Source organism: Carassius carassius, chromosome 16, assembly GCF_963082965.1.
Source record: "Carassius carassius chromosome 16, fCarCar2.1, whole genome shotgun sequence".
NCBI classification, from domain to species: Eukaryota; Metazoa; Chordata; class Actinopteri; order Cypriniformes; family Cyprinidae; genus Carassius; species Carassius carassius.
The window spans coordinates 31,189,711-31,214,791 of NC_081770.1; the positions used below are offsets into that span (position 1 = coordinate 31,189,711).

Consider the following 25,081-nt stretch of genomic DNA (forward strand, 5'->3'; position numbering starts at 1 on the left):
GCAAGGTGTTGATTTTTTTTTTAGAATTTTGGTAATGAGTCAGAATATTTTTTACAGTAAATCAGAATATTTTTGAGTATTTATTTTATAATAACAAGCCTGAATATATATATTTTTATTTATTTTTATATATATATATATATATATATATATATTATATTATATATATATATATATATATATATAATAAGAGTTTATATTTATTTACTCATTTATTATTATATATATTTTTGGCATTCTGGTACAGGGCCAGAATATGATTTTGTATTATGGTAATTAGTCAGATCTCATAAACATTACAGTAGTATTTAGAGTTTGAATATATTACAGCAATGAGTCTGAGCATTTTTTTCCATTACAGTAATGAGTCGTTTTGAATTCAAGTAACGATAATTTGGGATTAAAGTAATGAGCAAAAATAACCTTCACCAGATTTATTCTATCTTTTGATTTTGAAGCCAAAATATGGCCTATACATGTTCTTGTCAGGTTTTGCAATATTCACCCATTTAGTTTTTTTGTTATACAACCTACATATATATATATATATATATATTGTGTGAGTATTCATGACTATAAATTGATAAATACACCAGGATAAGAACTGCGATTTCAAGCTGGGTCAAGGTGTCAAAATGATTATTTTGGTACTACAGGATAATTACGTTCTTCAGTAATCACAGAAACAAATCAATCAAAAAAGGCAATCAATCAAAACAAAGAAAGCTCAGTAAGTGTCAAAACCGTCAGAACTCTTGCGCACCTTTAAAAGCTTCTGCAGAAACAACCAAAGGGTTCGCTCTGCTTATCAGTAGTTTTCTATCTAGCTTTATAATACTCTCCTGTTATATACTATTAGTGCCAATCTAATTAAACATGGTTTTGAAAAGCCATGCATACAGCAGAGCTCGTGTGAGCGGTGTGTGTCGAAGCCCAAGAGCACATCTGTGCCCCCCGAGCAGAGAGCATGCTGTTCAGAGGACATTAAACCAATAACAGACAGTGGGGAATCAGAGAGAGGTCACTGGTCAGAGGAGTCCAGGTCTGGAGCGCTATGATAACAGTCTCCTTTCTAGCGGTATGACAGTGAACCTTTGGCAAATGAGGGAGCTGGGTGATATGTCGGGGGGTGGAGGGGAATCCTGGAGCTGAACCAATTTCCAGACGTTCATGGGACAAGACAGGAGCAGATGGACACATCCTGACATCCTTATGAATCCAAGGCATCTGCTGGAAGGGACGGAGGAGTTACTATTCATTTCATTACATCAAAGCTGATTTTCAGCAACATTACTCCAGTCTTCAGTGTCACGTGATCCTTGGATATTTGTTTTTTATTCACCACACTTTTGAGTAGTAGTAGTAAACATTTATTAAACATGTTTGGAATTTTGTGGAATCTTTTGTTGGCACTAAAACTCTGTATTTGACCACCTGAAACAGAACTAGAAAATACAATAAAACATTATTCAATCAACTGAAATTATCCCAAGATCATAAATGCTTTTATTTTTTTACTATTTTTACTATTATTATTTCACAAGTCAAGCTCTCCGGGATCAAACAGGGTAAATATGTCGGGTTGAAGGTTTATTCAAAGTTGAGCAATAGCAGTGCTCGACTTATCAAGCTCTGCTAACAAACAAAGTCTCTCCTCTGTTTTGAAGTAGTTTGTCCTAAACTGATCTTTAGAGAGCATCTGGAAGCCCTTCCAGCATCTCAAGGGAACTCTTGTGGTCACAGACCGTGCTTGAAGACTCCTCTTTCAACAAAGTGAAAAAATCTTCACACAACATGCAATCGAAGCATCATAGTTCACTCAGAGCATGTGAAAGTTTCTGTTTGCCTGCAGATTTTAAAAAAATTTATTAAACTACATGTACAGTACAGCGCAGGTCAATAGAGTTTAGGGGCGTTCAGTCCAGTTCCATTGACTTCCATGCATACACATGCAAATGCATCAGACAGTACACGCAAAAGTTTCACATTTCGCTGCGCTCCAAAGTTCAAGTTTGGTAAACTCTGGACGGTCAATTCGCATCACGTGATACCATGTGACCTCCTACCTGAATTAAAAGTACATCAATTTAAAACTGCTGCACTGCAGGAACATGGAGTAGATTGTATGTTTTTACATTTATGATTCGACGTCATATCACAAACAATTTCACATGCTCGAACTCTAGTGTGACCACGGCTTAAATCACATACAGCTGGTTAAACTACTGTTCATTTACCATCTTGTGGGGGGTCGACGGTGATGTCCTCGGTCTCTGTGTCATCCTTCATCTCTTCGTCCTCGTCTTCCTCCTCTTCCAGCTCACTGGCGATGAGCTGTCGAGCTAGTTTAATGTTCATACCTTCATTATAATGCATCTTCCTCATCATCTGAAACTGCTTCTTTCTGGCTGAGGAAAGACAAAACACGTAGAGCTCTAAACACAGAAATCCACTGATCTCCTTCCACACAAAGTACACCAGTACATCAAGCTCAATACTGCATGTGCGGCTTTATTTATAGCTGCATGATTAATCGCTAAAAGATCGCCATCTTGATTCTCCCATGAGATCCCGTTTGTAAATGACAAATATTGGCTTGTGACCATTAAACCTTTGAAAAAGTAATAACAGAGCATTTAAATCTGTTTGTGCTGCTGCTGGCAGAGCTGAATGCTACCATATTTGGGTAAGATATGGCTTCACAAAGAGTCTTTTCAACTACACTGTTTTATTTATAGTCATTGATATCATCACAGATATACTGGGATGAAAGTTTGTAGTTCAGATATAAATCGCGACACCGACCCTGACTGTCGTTGAGATCTTTATAGTAAAATAAAAATAATTTAGTTCAGTAAAAGAACAGACACTACAATTAAAAACTGAACGTGGCTGCTCAATGTAGCTTGCCGAACGACAGTCGCATCACAGATTAGATTTAATTTCTCCAGTGAGGAGAGAGACAGACAAGATGACGACGGATGATTTAGTTTCCAAACGAAATGCAATATTTGAGATTTTGGAACTTTTTTTAGACATTTGTTTCTTATTTAAATGGTTCCACGTTGTTTGGCGTTTTTTTTTTCTTCGTGTGATTTATTTATTTTGACATCAAGGTGTATGCCGTGCCTCCAAGCTTTCTTATTCGTTCCGCAAATAAACGTTCTACGTTTCTCATTAACTTGGTTATATATTATACATGTATACTGCCCTACAAAGGCAAAAGACCTTAACTCGTGTGAAACTGAGGAAAACAACTTTAATGTTTTTTACTCGTCCAGCCAAAATAATTACAGGTAGGACACTGGAAATTTAACAATTAGATGTTTTAGTAATGAAAATTATCTACATTAAAAAATTGTGAGCTTCAAACTTTATTTTACCCCTATTTTAAAGTTACTGTACTCTACCTTTGCACTGTCTGCAGAACGTGAGAATTTAGTGGTCCTGGGGGTCAATAAACGACTAGATTTTAAAAGGGTGGGTAATAGTGACTTTGAACCACTTTGGTGCTTTGAACCATGTTTCTATCACAGCCATGAGGTTTAGTCTTGAATGACTAGTAATAGATGTAATGAAATCTGCTTTGTTTACCGCAGACGGACAATACCAGAGACCAACAGAAAAACAAAGTAGATGTATTGGCAGATGTAGGCAAACGTGTACAGGTTGTTAGGATTGTGCTGCCTATATAGTGTGTGTTGAGAGTAAGAGCTGGTCATAAAAAACAAAAACAAACAAAAGTGAAGCAAGGTGCAGAAGAGAGGATGAATGAAAAGCGATACTTATGTCCCTGCATGGTGAATTCGCACGGTAGAGTCTATTGTCTTTACACTCTTCAGTCTTCACACGAGGGCTGTCGCTGTATACTAACCTTTTCAATACCCGTTTGACAAAACGGAAATTTAATTCAGAAGAACAGACTTTACTGTTTATCACAACAAAGGGCTAATCAAGCGCACGACACTGACAGGGTACGCGATGCAACTTCAGCACGTTCCCTAGCCTTTAACTTTCGCTGATTGACTGCTTCTCTCAAAAAGTATTTCAGTATCTAAAAGCACTCATATATCTGTTTTTAAAATGTTCTGACTAGTGTTGTCATGGTACCAAAATTTCAGTATTTGGTACCGATACCACTGAAAAATCACAGTTCTCTGTACCAATTTCGGTACCAAAGTAAAACACAAAAAAAAGCTAAATAAAAATAAAACCAATGCCATTCTTTATACTTATTTACAATTGTGTAATTTTTTCTACATGTAATATAATTATGAAAAACAGTAAACAAGTTTCACCCAAATTTAATTTGTCTTAATGAAATCTAAACATTTTATTTTTGGTAAATAAAGGGGATTTGCTATTAAAATTAAAACATGGAAGAAATATTGTGTGATTTATTTCTTTAAAAAAAATAAAGTATTTTTAATTTTTATTAAAGTATTTATAATTTTTTTCAACAGTAGTAGCAGCATCACATAGCTAATATTTCTAGCACAATGCCTTAATGTAAAAATGAACTTTTATTTTGACACTGGTTTTACTCAAATGAAATGGTAAAATGCTTGTGAAGTGACTCAGAACAGTTCTGCTGATGTTGTTTATGTATTTATATCCTCATTACTGCAAGCGTCACATGCTTCAGTCCATGTAGTAAACAAACCATTCACTCATTCACACAGAGTCGCGCAGAACATGCAATTATCATTGTGTTAACATATATTTTGGACTTACAATAGTGTTACTATATGTAAGCACTTTATTTTGTAACCCTGCATTAGACTGAGAAAACTGAGGAAAAGAGACAGAAGACAGGGTTGTGGAGCAGTGTGTGTTTGAGCCGCTGGCTGACGGTGCAAATGAAACCGAGGTGAATCTGAGGTCAGCAGAGACAGAGACACATGTGTCACCTTGATCCTCCGGACCCAAGTCCTCCTCCTCTTCCTCACTGCTCTCCTCGTCCGGCTCCTCCATGAAGCGAGATCCTGCGTCCTCCGCTGCTGCTGCTGCCGCCGCCAGCCTGAGACACACAGAAGTCAGAAAGAGTCAGGGATTCATACAGATTTCTATTAAGTGTCAAGATAATATTACAATATAATATTATAAAGTTTTTATTTGTATATTTTCTGCTTTTTTAAATTTTTATAAATGTTTTAAATATAATATTAATTTAATTTGTATTGCATTTGTCACTTTTTTATGTCCGTTTAGTTTTTTTTATCTAGTTTAATTTTAATGTTGATTTTAGTACATCAAATTAAACTAAACGATACAAATAAAACAAACAAAAAAGCTAAAATAACACACTTAATGTGCATTGCTGATGCACTAATGCTAAAAACCTTGCTGTCTTTCATGAAGTGAAAAAAAATTAATACAAAATTACCTAAAACATCTATTTAAATCTAACCAAAATCACTTTGTGCACATCATACTGTATCCATATCGACAACTTCGAAGTAGAAACTAACCAGGAGGACTTGACAGCAGCTAATAATGCAAAAAAAAAAAATCCCCCCCTTTAAGTTCTTCAATTAAATTGGACTCGGATGGCCTTCTCATTGCTAATAGCTAATGTTATTAAAACACAACCCAGCGCAGCTTATTAAGAAAGTTTTTCATATACCCTGGTGGTCTTTGTAGTATTTCAGTTAATGTGACCAGATTTCTAAGGAAAGCATCTCTCAGGAGTAACCGGACACACACACACACACAGTAACCCCAATTAATGCTGGGTAGGAGAGCATAAAATACATGTGCCTGAGGGAAACACGAGACAGAGTGATGAAAGAACGACACCGTAGGAGGACGATGATGACAAAAGAGACAGCAGCAATACAGCCAGAGAAAGAAAGTGAAGACGAGTGGGACTAAAGCAGAGCAGTTGTATTACTAGGAGGCTTGGGATGCTCTTCTTGGACGCTAACATCAGCTTCAGATTCAGTTACAGGCCTGCGGCAGACAAACCACTCACTCACATCCATCTCAGAGCTTTTAAAAGACACACATCTAGATTCAAACATCCAAAACCTGCATTAAAACGGACCTCTTCTATTCATTCAAAGACTTTAAGTGCCTTCCTCTCAGGACAAGAAAATCTATAATCATTCTGGTGGGAATTCTTACATAAAATCCAATAGTCGCTGCGTTGTTTTAAATGAATAGGTCACCTAATAATAAAAATACTAAATCAAACAGTGATAGATCAATGACATCGAAGCACATTTGTTTTTGCATTTATGTCATAACACATTACAAGTAACGCCAATTACCTACTTTTTTTTTTTTAAGTAACTATTAAAGTATCAAAACTTTTTGATTTACAACAAAAATATCTGCATTGTTCCTTTTTCAAATAAGTAATGCAAGTTACTTTGTTTTCCCATTTATTCAATGACTTTATTTTTTTTAAATGTTAAGCAAGCCGAGCCTAAGTGACAAAAAGTCACAATGCATTACTTTACATAAAATGTAACTAATGCAGTTAGTTACTTATTGGAGTACTCACAATATCATAATGCATTACTTTTGAAAGTAACTTTCCCCAGCACTGCTCCAATAAAGTTTGATTTTATTGAGGTGTATGTAAATTGACCTTTCACAAAGACCCACCCCCTTTCGTTACTGTTGCGACGTCCGACAAGTAGACCTGTCACGATTATTAAATAATCGTTTGATCGCGATTAATTGGTCTAATCGCGGTCATTACAGATGATCGTTATTATTGCCCACTATTAGAAGACACAAGGGGGCGCTGTAGTACCTGCAGCACTCTACTTCTACCGGTCTCCCTCTGAACTCATTACGCTGAGCAATTACGAGCATTGCATTCAAATGATATTGCCCTGTTGATTTCTCCATCATTTTGAGTTAGAGCAGCCCAGTTATTTAACAAAGATGGATTTAGTTTCAAAGCCGAAAATGACAGCGCCGATCTGGGCACATTTTGGTTTTACACCCGATGATAAAGGACAGCCAAAAGACATTGACACGGCAGTGTGTCAAATTTGTAGGAGAGAAATACCATCGAAAGCTGCCAACACCACAAATCTTAGGAATCACCTGAAAGCACATCACCCAAAAGAGTTCGCCGAAGTTTTGAAGTCATCCACAGCCGCTCATACTTCCAGTCAGGTGACAATAGCGCAGGCCTTCGAACGGCTAACAAAATATAAACGTGACAGTATGAAATGGCGCACACTGACCGACAGTGTCACGAGATACATCGCTAAGGAAATGCAGCCTTTTAATACTGTGGAGAAACCAGCATTTATAGAAATGCTCTACAACTTTGACAAGCAATATGAATTGCCAGGGAAAACGTACATTTCCAAAACAGCAATTCCAAATTTATACAGAGAAGTGAAGAATGAAATCCTCAGGGATTTGAAAGAAATTGATTTTTATTCAGCCACAACAGACATGTGGTCCAGTGTAAATATGACCCCGTACATGAGCCTAACAGTACATTACCTCACAACTGACTGGACACTAGTATCAAAATGTCTAGAGACAAGATACACCCCAGAGAACCATACTGCTGATACACTTTCAGAAACTCTTAAGTGCATTTTATCAGATTGGGAATTAGATGAGAAAAAAATTTCCTGCATATCCACTGATAATGGGGCTAATATTGTGGCTGCAGTGGGCAAACTTGGCTGGCCAAGGCTAAATTGTTTTGCCCATAATCTCCACTTGGCTGTTACAAATGCCATAGCAAGTGAGAAGGATCGCACAGCACGTGCCCTAGGACTTTGCAGGAATCTGGTGAACACGTTCAGCATGAGCTGGTTAAAAAGAAGAGACCTGAAAAAGGCACAGATGGAGGCCGACATTCCTCAGCATAATTTAGTTCTGGTAAGTTAAATATTTTATTAAAAGTATTTTTATTTTGTATATTAAATTAAGTAAAACAAGTATAAAGTAAATTTATCTTTTAAAAAATATATTATAATCCTCAAACCAATTTTCTACTGTAAATTATATTATATAATCTCTAAAACTAATGTTTTTATTTTATATATATGTATATATATATATATATATATATATATATATATATATAGTTAATAATTATATAAACTATAACAAACATGTCATATTTCCTCCAGGATGTCTCTACACGCTGGGGAACAAAACAAAAAATGATAGACAGAGTTCTGGAGCAAATACCTGCAATCAGACGTGTCCTGATTGATGACAGAAAACATGGACACCTAAACCCGACCTGGCAAGATGTATCTGTCCTTGAGTCCATTAATGCGGCACTGAAACCTGTGGCTGATTTCACAGATTTTCTATCAGGGGAAAAGTATGTTACTGTGTCTTCGGTGAAGACCTTGTTCTAGACCTTTTAAAAGATGAACTCTTATCCCCTGACTCCAATGACACAACTCTTACTTCAAATATCAAGAAAAAAATGTGCGCTGTACTTGATGAAAAGTATAGCCCAGCTCCACTTCAAGAGCTCCTGAGAAAGGCCACCCTTCTTGATCCAAGATACAGGGCCCACTTTGAAGCTGCAATTATAGATGACACCAAAGGCCAGCTTTTAAAAGAGATAATGGAGATGACAGAGGAAGGACACAATGTTGAACAAGGTAGGAAGTACACGGTAAAATATTTACCTAAAATATGACCTAAAAATGTTCATGCTGCAATCTAAATTAACTGGTTTTATTCAGTGTATATATACACCAACACAAGATTACACTAACAAAAGTAATTTTTAAGGGTTATATTAGGTAGACATCCTGCTTAAGGTAAAAGCTACCCCTTTACTTTTTACAGTGTCTGACAGAGCTGCAGCAGATGATGATGTGCCTACAACATCTTCTGCACCTCCTCCAAAAAAGAAGAGACTGTGTGATCTGCTGCAGAAAAGAAAAGCTCAACCTTCTACACATGGCTTAACAAAAAGAGAGCAAGCTGATGCTGAACTGTCAAGGTACCTACAGGAAGAAGCACTAGATAACTCGGCAGACCCTCTGATGTGGTGGAAAGAATGAATTCAGGTTTCCTTTGATTTCCAAGTTGGCAAGAAAGTACATGTGCATTTGTGCAACAAGTACTGCTTCTGAAAGAATGTTCAGTACAGCTGGCAATATTGTCACCCCAGTTAGATGCTGTCTTAAGCCAGAAAAGGTCAACATGCTAGTGTTCCTTTCCCGTAATCTACCAGCATGATTGTTTTTGTTTCAGAATTGGACTTTTATGGCCTGTTCTGTTATGGTCATAGTTTATATTTGTGATTCATTGTTTCTGTTATTTACAGAATTTTCAAATTTGTAAAATATATTTATATTTTACTTTAGTTTGAGATATTGACACGACAGTCCTTTTTGTGTTATGGTAACTTTATGGTGATTGTTTTTATTATTTATACTTTCATATACATTTACATTTTTTCTTTAAATGTACACATTTCTGAAAGATACATATTTTTCATTTAATAAATTACTTTAATATTTAAAGGCTTTAAGTGTATTAATGTGTTATTGCAAGTGACAACTTACAAGGGATTCAATTAAATAATCACAACAATTTGTATGACAATTAATCGTCAAAGCCCTAAAACAGGCAATTAATCGTCAAAGCCCTAAAACAGGCAATTAATCGCCAAAGCCCTAAAACAGGCAATTAATCGCCAAAGCCCTAAAACAGGCAATTAATCGCCAAAGCCCTAAAACAGACAATTAATCGCCAAAGCCCTAAAACAGACAATTAATCGTCAAAGCCCTAAAACAGGCAATTAATCGACAAAGCCCTAAAACAGACAATTAATCGTCAAAGCCCTAAAACAGACAATTAATCGCCAAAGCCCTAAAACAGACAATTAATCGCCAAAGTCCTAAAACAGACAATTAATCGCCAAAGTCCTAAAACAGACAATTAATCGCCAAAGTCCTAAAACAGACAATTAATCGCCAAAGCCCTAAAACAGACAATTAATCGTCAAAGCCCTAAAACAGACAATTAATCGTCAAAGCCCTAAAACAGACAATTAATCGCCAAAGCCCTAAAACAGACAATTAATCGCCAAAGCCCTAAAACAGGCAATTAATCGCCAAAGCCCTAAAACAGGCAATTAATCGCCAAAGCCCTAAAACAGACAATTAATCGCCAAAGCCCTAAAACAGACAATTAATCGTCAAAGCCCTAAAACAGGCAATTAATCGTCAAAGCCCTAAAACAGGCAATTAATCGTCAAAGCCCTAAAACAGACAATTAATCGTCAAAGCCCTAAAACAGACAATTAATCGTCAAAGCCCTAAAACAGACAATTAATCGCCAAAGCCCTAAAACAGGCAATTAATCGCCAAAGTCCTAAAACAGACAATTAATCGTCAAAGCCCTAAAACAGACAATTAATCGCCAAAGTCCTAAAACAGACAATTAATCGCCAAAGTCCTAAAACAGACAATTAATCGCCAAAGTCCTAAAACAGACAATTAATCGCCAAAGTCCTAAAACAGACAATTAATCGCCAAAGCCCTAAAACAGACAATTAATCGCCAAAGCCCTAAAACAGACAATTAATCGTCAAAGCCCTAAAACAGACAATTAATCGCCAAAGCCCTAAAACAGACAATTAATCGCCAAAGCCCTAAAACAGACAATTAATCGTCAAAGCCCTAAAACAGACAATTAATCGTCAAAGCCCTAAAACAGACAATTAATCGCCATGATCGCAATTATTTATTGGACAATTAATGGTCAGCCAAATTTCATAATCGTGACAGCCCTACCGACAAGCCATGGTGCGCTCATGCCACACATCACCTTCTCACAGAGTGAACAAATACCTTGTAAATAGAGATGACGATTCTCCCACGATTCACAAAATAGTGTGAGGCAAAATATTATTGCTGCAATATTACATTTACATTTAGTCATTAAGCAGACGCTTATATCCAAAGCGACTTACAAATGAGGACATTGTAAGCAATCAAAAACAACAAAAGAGCAATGATATAACAAGACTCAGTTAGCTTAAATGCAGTACACGTAGCATGGGTTTTTAAATAATATAATACATAAAAAGAAAACAGATGGAATAGAAAAAAAATAGAGCAAGTTAGTGTTAGAGGTCTTTTTTATATTTATAGAATACAAAAAGATTAGAAAGGTAACTATTAACTTCCATCCCAGTATTTCTGTGGTAATATGAATGACTGTAAGAGAGAAATAATACTGTGTAGTTGAAAAGACTGTCAGCAGCAGCACAAACAGATTCGAATTATCCGATTTGACTTTTTCATAGGTTTAATCAAACATTTAAAAATGGGATGGCATGGGTGTTTGAATCGTGATTATGATCTTTTAACGATTAATCGTGTAGCTCTATTGCAGCACTAAATAAACATGAATGAATATCATAAGATATTTGGTTTCAACAGCGGAAAGACATCAATACACACCATTTTTCAAGTTCAAGTCCAGTAAAGTTAATGTACTCTCCTGGCTGGTTTGTTTATCGGACAAAACAAAACGGCAGATTTGGGGTTATGATTGGTTAGATCGCCTGTCAATCAAACTTCTTGCAAAAGTTGAATGGCCTCTATAGAAATAAGGCCTAAAAAAAAAATTTGTTTGGTTCCGGTTTCCGACCGACCCTGTCAATTTATGTGCGACCCAAATTTATTTTATGAGACTGGGGAAAGAACGGTCTTTCACACATCGTTAATTAAATTACAGTTTCCTTTAAATGCTGTTTTAAACTTAAGTAATCCGTTAAAAACCATTAAGTATTGCATCAAAACCCTTTAACTGTCAATTCCTAAAGTGAGCTATAACTTAAGGTTTGGAAATCGTAACATTAAGAGAAACACGGGGGGAGGGGGGAGTAAACAATATATCGCGGAACAGAGAGGGCACTGACAACATGCTGACAGACAGGACATTAACATTACCAGCTTACTTTTAATATGAAACAAAGTCTCATTTGGTTATTTCACCTTTCAAATGTGGTCATTTTTTAAAGAAATGTAAACAATAAATACCGTTTTGTGGCTCTTGAATGTGTCGAACAGAAGTTAGATCATCAGTTAAAACTAACTGATCCGTCTCTTGCTTCTAGTTAATTTATAGCATCAAAATCAAATAAACCACATAAATGAACATAAAGAATGTTGTTTGACTACAAAAAGATGTCTGTACACTCCGTTTTTCAAATTCAAATCCTCCATGTTAATCTACTATGAGATCGCCTGTCAAACTCCCGCGAAGGCTTTTTGTGTGTGTGCGTTTTGCGTGTCTATGGCAACAACAGACTTTAAACGGGAATACAGAATCACTGTCGTAAAAGTACCGGTACACACATTTAAAATCAGCGCGCGCGCGTGTGTGTGTGTGTGTGTGATCGCCTGTCAAACTCCCGCGAAGGCTTTTTGTGTGTGTGTGTGCGTTTTGCGTGTCTATGGCAACAACAGACTTTAAACGGGAATACAGAATCACTGTCGTAAAAGTACCGGTACACACATTTAAAATCAGCGCGCGCGCGTGTGTGTGTGTGTGTGTGTGTGTGTGTGTAAAACTGCCACTGGAGAGAAAAAAAAAAAAATTTAAAAAAAAAAAAAAAAATCCCTACCGACCAATGACCTCAACGGACAACCAACCGGAACCAAACTTTTTTTTTTTTTTAGTAAGGTTGGTTGATATAAATGTGTGGCCATATATACTATTACTAATATATATATATATATATATATATATATATATATATATATATATATATATATATATATATATATATATATATATATATATATATCACCGGGTTCAAGTTTTTTTTTTTGTTTTTTTTGTCATGTTGACCAACCGAAAGCTGCTTGGTTTGAAAGTGAGCACTGCTAAAATTTGTTTGTCATTTAAAATTAATAGGCTTAGATCTTTTCAGAAGACTTCCTTTTTCTATAATAGCAAGCCATCTAGTCTGTCTGTAACATATTAAGAAAGGCACTTCCAAAAATGCAATGCAATGCAATAACATTAATTGTGAATATAATGTGTGCAAGTTGCTTTACTATGTAAAAATACAATAAATTGTAAAACGTCATAGTTAACTGTGTCTGACATGAAAACTACGCTAGTCACAGTCCCATGAAATGATAAATAGCAAACAGCACATTTAGAGCGTGTTTGAGTGAAACTCCAAACAGAAGCAGTCAGACAGAAGACGCTGTGCAAACACTACTGTGAAAGAGGTTAGCAGCTCTGCTTGAGTTGCTGCGACCGCTGATTCGCCTGTAGGCTGTGACGTGACATCTGTTCGGACTTCTGGTTGATCATGTATTGTTAAATACATTAAACTAAAAAGGAAGCAGGAAACTAAAAATAATACAAATACTCTGTTCTCACAGCTGTTGTATCTTAATGAGCTTTCCTTACATAGGTTACTTAAACACACTCCATCACTGTGAAACCACTGATGTCAAGGCAGACTAACATGGTAGAAAAAATACAAAGGTTTGGGACAGTTGTGGTCCATTATGTTACCAAACATTGCTTTTAGAAATAGATTTTGCTGTATTTCTGCTTGATTTTCAAATCGACTCTTATTATAGCTTTCAATGGCTATTGTGCGTTTTTACCCATCAAATGCTCTGTCAAAGCTTTATCTAGTGTAAAAGCAGCCTAATCTTTGTGTAAACAGCATTTCCTTTTTTCAGAAAAGAGGGCTCTGTGCACAGACTCCGTTTCATCTAGTGTAATGTAAATAGAAAAGAGAAAGCACCACTATTGCATTGTTTTAACACACAAAAAGTAAAAATGGGATATATTTCAGCACTTCAAAAGTACAAACCAGTTGTCCAGTTATCAGTATTACAATAATAAAGTGATGTGTGTAACTTATATAAAATTACTTTTTTTTTTTTTTCAAATTAAAATTTTAGAAGTTTAGATTTTTTTTTCATGCCTTTATAATTTTTTTTAAATTGCCTTTTTATGCATAGATTTTCTGGTTTTGCTCTTGGCACAAACACAGATTTTGGATCTTAAACTAAGAAAGCCCATATTAAAATTACAAAAGCGTTTCTATTATAAGCTGTTTCATACAATCAGTGTTGTGCCAGTTCATACTTAAAAAGAACTAGCTCAAAGTTCAGTTCACACAGATGATAATGAACTAGTTAATGTTCATAGTTCATTTTTTTTTTAAATGAACTAAGTTCACATATCTAAAAACGAACTAGTTCACGTTCATTTGTTAAATTCTTTTTAAGATAGGCCACTATCTTACTCAATAAAACCTCTTTACCATCCATTACCAGCTGCAAATCACTGCCACTCCAAAACTAATCAAAATTATTGTACCAATAAACAAGAGACAATTATTTATACATTTCAAGCTTTGTGTATTTGATGTATTTGTCATGTCTGTGTGAGGCATACACTGAGTTTCGTTAAGTTAGGATGTGCTCTAGTTGACGTGCAATGCAAGTGAGCGCGCGGGCACCTCCGTTATATTTGTTTCATCGGCCTATTCATTAAATACAGGCAATTGGTTGATGAAAAGTTGATTAAAATTAAGATACAATTTATACAAAACGAAATTCACTTTAAAGAAAGGCTTTCTATAACAACTTCAACGGTCAAAATCATGTCTGACCCGCTCCATGTCTCATATTGCGCATCCTATCTTACTCGGTCATGCTGTTCACTTTTCATAAATCAACATAAATGGAAAAAAAAAATAACATTATAATATTTTAACAAATATGAAACACGCTTTTTTTTTTAATGGCTACAACAGTATAGTATGCCTACATAGCCTACTCTCTATTTGTACAAATGTCTGCACATTAATTTAATTCTGAATTTTGCACACACAAGTTTAAAGGCATTTGTTCAAATCAAGTTCACGGATAATGGTCCATGCATTTATTAGCCTAATCATTATGATACTAAAATCCTAACAAATAGGCTATGCTATGTACAAAAAATCAGATGAGCCCATAAAATGAAAAAAAGCATTTTCCTCCCAAAGAAAACCATTATAAGAACGCTTAATATGGCTTAATTGCAGATTAGAAGGTCCCCTTATTATGTCGAAATAACGAGATATCGATACTAGGCTACTGTGTCCACCGTGGTCTCCTTTTTGATCAGCGGAAACGATTTTTGCTTGTTTGGGATCTGACTGTCCAGCGTATTTGAAAAAGTTAAGCAAACTTTCCTGTCTTTTTGACATTTTTCCCCTGCGTGAAACGATCGAGGCTTACAGCAATCTCAACTAGTACAACAAGCGCGCAAGTCATGTTTCACAAACATTGAACACTACACAAACAGTAATTTTTTTTTTCATTTAGGCAATTAATTTTAGTGACACATGAGGTGCCGGATCCAATGTCGGAGGTGACTGAACATGTTCCGGCTCAAATTAAGCCCTGGTAAAACCTGACTTTTCAAATGAGCGTGAACGTGAACTGCGTGTGCTGTTCATTCCTGCCAGAGTGAGCGCCGCTCTCGTTCACGTTCATTGTATGAAAAGTGATTCGTTCAGTTCAGCGTTCGGCGAAAATATGAACGCGTTCATTGAAAGCGTTCATGCACAACACTGCATACAATTATGACTTTGCTGTGAGATTCTATGATATGGATGGAGTATAGGTGGGGTGCCTAAAATGTTGGAGCCTAAAACATTTTGAGAATCCCTCCATTCCCCTTCCATCCATATCAGAGATAGCATTCATGCATCACTTACTTCTTAACAAGGTCCTCTGCGGGTAGGACAGTGTTCCCCTCAGAATCGCTGACCGCCCCCTCATCCTCGTCATCGCCCACCATCCTAAAAGGGACAGGAGATTTTTGGCCGATAGCCCGAAGGGAGAAAGACAGCATGACCTGTTCCGCAAATTTGCCCTGTCATATTGAGTTGCACCCTCAGTGCTGCTCTTGCATTTTGCAGACAGGGCATTAACATATCCAGAGAGAAGAGCAACACTTTGAACAACCCATATTCCCAATTCATACAGCCTCAGCAAGAGATCAGATCTTTAACAATTTCTGTTCTTTAAACTGTAGCTTAAATAAATGCAGTGCAGTCTAAAGCTTATCCTCCATATCAGTGTATCCCTAATTTAACTCACTTCTGGACTTTTTCTCTGCACAGTGCACAGTCCTGACTACTAGAAAAGGTTATTAATAGTTTATTTTATTTTTCTAAAGTACTGTTTTGTCCATTTAATTACTAGTTAGAAAATCCACTCAATCCAATTTGTTCTAACAAGCACATTTTTCTTTTCTTTTTACATTTAATAGGGTGGCGGCAGCTTCACTCCTGAATCCACGAAGTAGCACAAACACATTAGAATTCATATATTTACACAGATATGTTCTAAACAGCGTTAATGTAAAGTTTTGAGTGCTGCTTACCTGTTGAACGGCGTGTCGGGCTCGTCTATCTTCATCAGCCCATAGTCCTTATCTGCCGGGTGATATGTGGCCAAAATGTTCATTTCATCCCATTTCTGAGATTTCTTCCTATAAGAACAGACAGAAACACAAAGCTTAACATACGATTATAGATTAGTTATTAGCCCTGATGCAAATATTCCCACTGAGATATGCTACTTTAAAAGGAGGACTGTCCCACTTTGAACCTTTAATTACCACCTTGGAAACAGCGGACACAAAAAATAGCACCAAGTGGCATACATTGCAAAATATACCAAGCCTTTAGTGACAAATGAAAAGACTGACAGACAAGGGCCTCTTTCATATCTCAAGTAAATGATACAGTTCTACAGCTAGTGCGGTTTTGTAAAGCAAACCACAAAGTACAATTAATTTCAACCGACTGCCTTTCAAACAATGCATTTGATGCAAAATTAAGTGGCCAATACCAGCATGAGTTGGGATGGCTTTATTGAGAAAAGTTATTTTACTGAATCAATTTAATTTCAAATTTCAAATTCATTTTGAATTGAAGAATAAATAAAATACAATCTTTCACATTTTAGTTGTAAACCAATTACTTTCGTAGTCCAAATCTATTCTTTCTGTGTTCTTATAGTCTAATGAAAACCCTGCGAGTGGGTTTGGTGACATGAACACCGCAGACTAGATCATTAATGCTTCTGCAGTAGCAGTCAAATGTGCCAATCCACATGGAACAAAAACAGTTACACAACCAGCGTTCGGATGAGGTGCTGCGTTACAAAGCCATTGTGGAAAACCACTTAAACCTGATTTAAAATGGCAAATTTTAACTATAGCATTTCAAAATAACTTTTCTTTTGAAGATTATTTTTGGATGGTCTTGGATGAAATCAGTGCAAGATTTACAGACAGGAAGATGAACATAAAGCAGGACCAAGGACCAATTGAGCAATGCTAACCTTTGCACAGAATAGATAGTCATGTCCCCTCACTAAATAACCAAGAGATTAGTTTCATTCAGGTTTCTGTATCAAATGGGAGCATACAGTGCACGGTTGCATGTAGTAGAGGTCAAAAGATCATTGGTTAGAAAAACAGTACATGAGCAAGTGGTGTGTAGTGACTTATGCCGCGTTTCCACCGAAATTACCCGGAACATTTGTACCAGGAACTTTTTTTCCCCAGGAACTTTTTTCCCCCAAGACCTGTTGCTTTTTGGGTTTCCACCGCAGTGTAAAGTACCGGGAAGATTAGGCAAATAGACTGGTGACGTAGGTCTGCGCGCGTTTCTCAATATGAAGTATGCTGATTTAGGACGTGCATCCTCGGTAGTTCAGACTTTGCGCACTCGATTTGGGAGTGTGATGTCCACAACGATGCAAATCCGGTAAATCTGCAAACAGCAGTGTGCTTGATAATTTCAGTTAGCTTGCCTTGACTACTGCAATTTTCTTCACTGTATATTTAAAATAAAACGAAATAGGATATCAAAAACCACTGCCTCCTTTCGTTTTCATTTAAACATAATAACAGCTGTAGAAATTTATTAGTTCAGGGATATGTGTATATATAGAGCCATTACAATGAAACAAAATATTATATAAATTTGCCTTTTTTATTTTCATTTTAACTAGGGATGCACCGGTTGACCTGCCATAAATCTGTTTTTGTTCTTTTTTCGGCCGATTTTTCCGGAAGTGCGCTCGCGTGCACAGGCTACATTGTAATCATTCGCTATTCCATTTGTGTGGAAGTATTTCGAAATCTGTGCACAGGACACGGGCAGCCATTCAGCACTGGCAGTGCAGACAGAGCTACACGTCTGAGGCACAGATAACAGGAAGCGAACAGCCGTTGTTGTACTGGCGTACAAAATAAGATAAGAATTATTTTTATTTTACCTTAATTATATCGACTGAATTTGATTTAAAAATCACCTGCTGTAGCACACTGAAAAAAGGGTTTCATTCATCCAATTAAAAATTGTTAGGGTAATGATTCACATTTATGTTTTTTTAACTTGAGACAATAGTTATTTATTTTTCATTGGCTCAAGTAAAAAAATATAGATGTGAATCATTACCTTAATTTTTTTTTTTTTAATTGGATGAATGAAACACTTTGCATCTTTGTTTTATACGCACCAACATTATTTGATTTTAACATGTTGGAATAATGTATTTCTATAGCATACTTTTATTAAGTTTCACTTTATTAAGTCTCAGACCTTGTTTTACCAAATTTAAAAACTAAAATACTGAATGCTGATTAAGAAACATCTTATTGAATGTGTGTTGATTGTGTTGTTTGGACTGTAGAACTATGCAATTATTGCTTTTAATTTCATCCTTTTTAAAAAATCGGAATCGAAATCGGCCATGAAAAATCATGATCGTGCATCCCTAATTTTAAAATATAGATAAATTGAATACAGACCAAAGATAACCTGTTAGATTTACCCAAAACAAATTATTTTTTTGTTTAACCACTAAAGAGACATCAGAGCAAGCGGCACACATCAGAAGGTCTAGCCGAGGTGAGGCTGCTCTCGGTGGATACATAAGCTTGTCACGCTGATCGCGTGGAGCTCACCGTCTCAGAGATCGGCGAAACACATATTTAAATAGGCACTTTACTAAATTACTTTTCATGACACAATAACAGTAATATTTTGAAAATGATCCAAATAAACGGTGGTTGAACTCAACCAATGCTGCGTGAACTCAACCAATTAGGATGTTTAGCGCCCAAGTCCCGCCCCCGAAAGTTCCGAAACTTTGAAAAAGTACCACCTCATCAGCAGGGACTTTCTGAGGGGCAGTTCCTGGGTAAAGTTCCTGCGGTGAAAACGCGGCATTATTTGGAGAGCAAGCACAACACAAGGAACTTGTCTGCGGTTAGGAGACCCGAATGCTGTGAAAACGTAGAATTTATACAGTTGTATCACCAAGTGAAAAAATTTCAGGCAAAAATGAGATCTACAAGCTGGTACAGGATATCCTCCTGATCTCTCAAGTAACAAAAAAGTTGTCAAAGAATCATGGCTCTCCTGCTACTGCAGATGTTTGAGAAACAAAACATATTGTAAGGAAAATAAGGCCCTTGCATTCGTACAGGATAAAGGTGGGACAAATACAGTGGAGAAACAAGTAGAGAGTAAAATGCAAAGTCACTTAGTCAATGTTTTTAGACATCCGTAAGATGGAATCAAAGAATTTGAACAATTTCCAAAAATGTGATACTAATTTATTCCATCTGTCAATCACATAAATCCACTATAAAATATATAATCCAAAATGTTAAATTACAATGAATCTGATTCCGTAGTTAAAATACATTAGGTTTTGTAATAAATGCTAATCTACTTAAATTTCTATATATTTTTTCCTTAATGCATAAATATTTTGTAAAAAAAAAAAAAGAAAGTGACAAATTATAAAAAATTGCCTACTGTCAAAAAAAACCCACCTGTTGCTAATTGTTTAATTGCAAATTAAGGCCCTTGTATTTTTTCATAGCCCTACAACGTAATATTTTAAGGCTACTTTGTTTTCATTAGACCTAATAATATAATCATTAAAAAATGATATTTTGCAGGGATCCCAACACTAAGGTTTTTTTTCTACAGGCCCGGTCGAGTATTTCAAATTTGTACTTGCCCTGCCAACATTTTCACTGGCACTGCCACAAAACAATAAAATAGTTGCTGTTATCATTGTTTTTGACCGGTTATCTTGTATTATAATAAATAAGCTTATATGACACCAATATTTTAGATACCAATTACATTTTACAATTCTCTATTTCAATTATTTCAATACCACAACAAAAACCACTAGCCAAAAATAAACAAATATAAAGTTTAAGCATTATTAAAGTCATCTGACATCCAGTTCTACCACTCTGCTGTAAATCATTTAAACTTAATTCTGTAACAAACCTAAATTGAAGAGACATTCATTATAAACAACATTCTAAATGCCAAACCTAAACTTGTCCTAATTTATTCAATAAGACCAACATATAGTCAATGTGCAATACAAACTTGGTATGAATCTAAATGAGCAACTTCTATCACAAAGCGACTAATATAATACAGCTCATTTCAGATGTAAAAAAGGGACATATTTTGGAAACTAATAGTAGTCTCTCTTGAACAGTAAGCAAGATGATTATTAGTGGTTATCCAATATATTGTCAAGGCCAAAATATTGTCAAACTTTTGCATTTTATACATTGTTGCCATTGGCCGCTAAGTTCCTGTTTGTCTGATGTTTATTTTGACAGCGATGTAAATCCCAAATCCCATTTTTTTTCTACATTACTTTACTGCCTCTGTTCAACAGTTTTGTCTAATACACTGTTATTAGATTATTTCATTAAAAATGTTAAATTAACACTTTGACATTAATTCATTATTTGTTTGCTGTGGGACAAGAGAAATATTATAATATGATACTACAATGAACAATACTTTAGCTATCGAGTAGTTAGGTGCATCATTTAATTAATTAATTTTTTAAATAGTGTCTAATTTAGTGTCACTGCAGTCGGCTCAGCTGTCTCACGGGACAGGAATTCAGTAATAAGTGCCATTCTTACAGTGTGTCCTATTTTCCTAAGAGTGGGAGAGCTGGATACAAGAACAATGTCTTCTGGCGAGAGAGGAAAAGGAGGCAGAGGAAGCTGGAAAGCTAAAGAGCACACCTACATACATCGACACGAGCCATAGTGACAAAACAAGCTCTCCAGAACCAGGAGGTTTAGGACTTCCTTTTATCGATGTTTCTGAACATCAAATTTTGGTTGACCTAAAAGCACAAATCAATACGTGTGCCGAGTATTGATAAAGTCAGTCGGCTCAGTTAACACGGAAATGGGACCGGCATTATTTTGGTCGCATCCTTGACATGAGAACTTCTCTGACCTCCAGGAAAGAAAGAAAGAAAGTGCATCAGCAGAGAGTCACACATTCACGACTCCTAAGAGTGTCTCTGGACGAGTGAATGTCAAAGTGAATGAGATCAGTTTATACATGAGCCACCCTTCAGGCAGAAAATCGCTCTTCTAATTTTACAAATCTGCAGTGACCATTGTGTTTCATGATAGCCAGACTGACAGGACAAGTGTTATTGGTTTGACTTAATGTTTAATAATTTTAGATTTTCGTTAATTACTAAAGAAATCATTTAAAAGATATCAATGCTGGGAAAGTCGTTTCACCCCAAAAGCCAACAACAAGCCTATTTTTAAAAACCAGTGTTATTTTAGAATCATTGATACACTTGTACACTAAATGTTGCGGAAATTTTATTTTAGTTTGTGTTTATTTCAAGTGTTTTTTATGGCTTTAATATTAGTCTTATTTAACTATTTAGAACATTAAGATTTTTGTAGTGTGTTATAATCATGAATTTTAGGCATGGAAATGGGAAAGATTCATTTTATTGTACTGTAGGTATATATTTAGTGGTCGACCGATATGTCGCGAAAGCCAATATATCGGCCGATATTTGGCATTTTTCAGATATCGCAGTTTTATTTAAGGGTTTAGAACATTAAGATATTTGTAGTGTGTTATAATAATCATGAATTTTATGTAAATGGAGAAATATTTATTTTATTGTACTGTAGGTATACATTTAGTGGTTGACCGATATGTCGTGAAGGCCGATATTTGGCATTTTTCTGATAACGTATCAGCTGATAAGTTTTCATGTTTTGTCGACGTATTTGAGGTGGGACTTTTATTTTGATGGTGCTGAGAACGGCAGGATCTGAGAACAAAGCGCACACATTCTCCCTCTTCATTAGCCGCGTTTGCACTATCGAGCTTAAACCGGGCGTGCTAGTGCGTGCCAGGGCTAGTCACGTTTCCACTGTCACTTCCGGGGCTTGATCGTGCCTCGCCGGGGCTTCCTCGGGGGCCAACGGCCAGGGTTTTTTGGCCCGACGAAAACCTTGGGCCAAAGCGGGCCAGCTGGGGCTAGAGGAGGGGTTATGAACAAAGGCAGAGTTTCATAAAAAAATATAATAATGTTTTTGTTCGGGAGCTTTTATAAAAATAGAGATATTATCATTCATTCTAAATGTGACGGCTACTGTGGCTACAAATAAACAGAAACAGACTCGACTGAATAAGCAGGCTATTTTAACCGTTAAAAATAAATAAAATAGAAATAAGTGTGTATTTATGTGTGATTAATTTTGAGTCCTGATAAATTAAATCAATATGATCAATGTATCACTTATTCTATAGTGAAAACATCGATGCTTTTGAATTTGAATATATAACAAAGCATACAAACAAACGGCCGCTTTTATCATGTTTGTTTTGTGATCGCGCATGTTCCAGTGACTTATTTTCTGATAACTTCTCTTTGTTGGTGAAATGATGAGGTTGCATGACGTTGTTCCTGAGGGGCGTGTAATTATTTGGGCGTGTTTTAGTGACGCACAGCAGAGCTTCAGGCCCTGACTGTGGAAACCCTGCGCTATTCTGGCCTCGGTGCTACTGGCCCGAGGCTATTAGCCCCGCCCGGCCCGCTTTAAGCCCTGGCTTGCACTGGCCCGACAGTGGAAATGCGGCTATTGTTGGCTTTTGCCGATTAACGGTTACAGATTGAAGGGTGTCTAATACACACACCTCTACATTCGTTAAAAATACTGTCATATTGTCAAGTACAAGTATGTTTATATTATATATATATATATATATATATATATATATATATATCTTTTCCAACAATATAAATCTTTGCTTTCACTTCTTATAAATCTGACATCCTTGCTGAATAAAAGTTTTAATAAAAAAAGAAAGAATAAAGTCTACTGAACCCAAACTTTTAAACGATAGTGTATATTGTTAGAAAAGATTTATATTTTAAATAAATGCTCTTCTTTTTAACTTTTTATTAATCAAAGAATCCTGAAAACAAGTATCACAGTTTCCAAAAAATTAAGCAGCACAACAGTTCCCAGCACTGATAATAAATCAGCATATTAAACTGATTTCTGAAGGATCATGTGACACTCAAGACTGGAGAAATGATGCTGAAAATTCAGCTTTGATCACAGAAATAAATACAATTTTAATGTATATTAAAATAGGAAAATATTTCACAATATTACACTTTTTCCTGTATTTTTTTATCAAATACATGCAGCCTTGATGAGCAGAAGAAACCCCTGTAAAAAAACAAACATTACAAATAATTCTGATACCAAACTTTTGAACGGTAGTGTATAATATATTATATATATATATATATATATATATATATATATATATATAGAGAGAGAGAGAGAGAGAGAGAGAGAGAATAAAAACTATAACTTTAACCAGAATTTTGGCTTAAAAGTAAAAAAAGTGTTGGGTGAAATAAGTCTCACGAATGCTCTTGGAAGTTTTTTTGCCCAGTTAATGCTTAACAATTGATGAAATCCCATTTATTCATATTTTTAATACGCTGAAATTTATTTTAAGAAATTTCTAACAATCCTAATGTCCCAAATCATATTTAATTTGGACGTCTACGCATAATAATATTAATAATAAAACGGTTTAAAGAGTTTTTAACGTCATTATTACATAATGTATACGTTTGCCAATGAAAAAACAACAACACACATATTTCAACTAACGTACACCACTGAGCAGTGCATGTAAATAACAGTCTCAAAGACATATTGTAATGCATCTGGTTAGTAAAGAAGAGGTCTGGATGGACTTGTGTTCAACCCAGCAGGATGGTTCTGCGTCACATGACAGGTCAGTGGCTAATCTATTAGCAGCCCAAGCTACTAACCCAGTACTCTTACTAGAGAAAACCAGTTAAACTCAACCTAGAGGACTGGTTAAGTACACTAGTTCAGGACATCATGTTAGAGTTTGATTGACAGATGCTATGGCCGCCCTGTCTGACTGATGTAAGCGGTTTTACAGACTAGTTACGATACTCACTCTTGGTCGTCTTCAGAGTTGAACGGGGCTCCTGGTTCTGGGGTGTCCTGGACTGGCTCTTCTTCTCGGGCTTTGATGCTGGATTTGTTCTTCAGGATCCCTTTAACGGGACGCGATGCTGCCATAACCGTCAAACACTCCTACAACTCCTCTTTTACACTGTTTACGCCTCTAACAAACGCCTCAAACACGCCGGGGCGCTTCAGAAACTACACCCTGGCCTACCTTGTGAACAGCTGGTGTGTTGCTCGCCTACAAATAAAACTTAAACGCTGCTTGTGACTAAAGTTTGTGATGGTTGATGACTCGATTTCTGCTGTTGCCCTCGCACTTACAGCGAGGAAAGGAAATAGGGCGCCGCAGTCAGTCTCGCGGTCGTTGTTATCGCGAGAGTTGCGCAACGTTGCTATAGAAACGTAACTCTAACGTGTCAAGGGACTATCGCCATGTTTGTTGGGGCTGTGAGGTCAAGAACAGGAGTCCTTCTTGTGCATTTAACCAAGGTAAACTTCATCAGATTTATCAGCTAGTATCTCATAAATGTGTCAGAGGTAACATAATGGACATGAATAGGTCTCAGTCAGGGTAGCGCTATATTTAATATTTTACAGGACTGTAAATGAGGCTGTAGAATGCGTTCAATAGATTGAACTCTATGCCAAGTGCGCGGTTTTGCCGCGGAATTTACCTATCGGTAAGCCCCTTCCCCCTATCTGAGGGTTGCCCCCCCCC

General features: G+C 36.2%; 1 protein-coding gene across 2 annotated transcripts; it reads right to left on the reverse strand.

Moving 5' to 3' along the window:
* Window positions 1-186: 186 nt before the first annotated feature.
* On the reverse strand, window positions 187-24,730 carry LOC132160129 (protein phosphatase inhibitor 2-like). 2 transcript variants are annotated; one of them, XM_059569846.1, is made up of 6 exons: window positions 24,350-24,730; window positions 16,381-16,488; window positions 15,710-15,793; window positions 4,911-5,020; window positions 2,238-2,408; window positions 187-1,227 (listed from the first exon to the last, which is right to left on the reverse strand). In XM_059569846.1, exons 1-6 carry the CDS (start codon window positions 24,472-24,474, stop codon window positions 1,211-1,213), a joined length of 615 nt encoding a protein of 204 aa, XP_059425829.1. In that variant the 5' UTR covers window positions 24,475-24,730; the 3' UTR covers window positions 187-1,210. The 2 variants fall into 2 exon arrangements, with proteins under 2 accessions (XP_059425829.1, XP_059425828.1); XM_059569845.1 differs by having other exon boundaries at window positions 187-1,230.
* Window positions 24,731-25,081: the final 351 nt, after the last annotated feature.

What these genes read in the sequence shown, in the direction of transcription:
- LOC132160129 (XM_059569845.1), bottom strand. Translation starts at nt 24,474, where the DNA reads ATGGCAGCATCGCGTCCCGTTAAAGGGATCCTGAAGAACAAATCCAGC. An exon ending in GCAGAGGACCTTGTTAAGAA is followed by an intron (nt 5,021 to 15,709) that starts GTAAGTGATGCA and finishes TGTGTGTCTCAG; the next exon opens with GCTGGCGGCGGCAGCAGCAG. An exon ending in CGTCGACCCCCCACAAGATG is followed by an intron (nt 1,231 to 2,237) that starts GTAAATGAACAG and finishes CGTCCCTTCCAG; the next exon opens with CAGATGCCTTGGATTCATAA.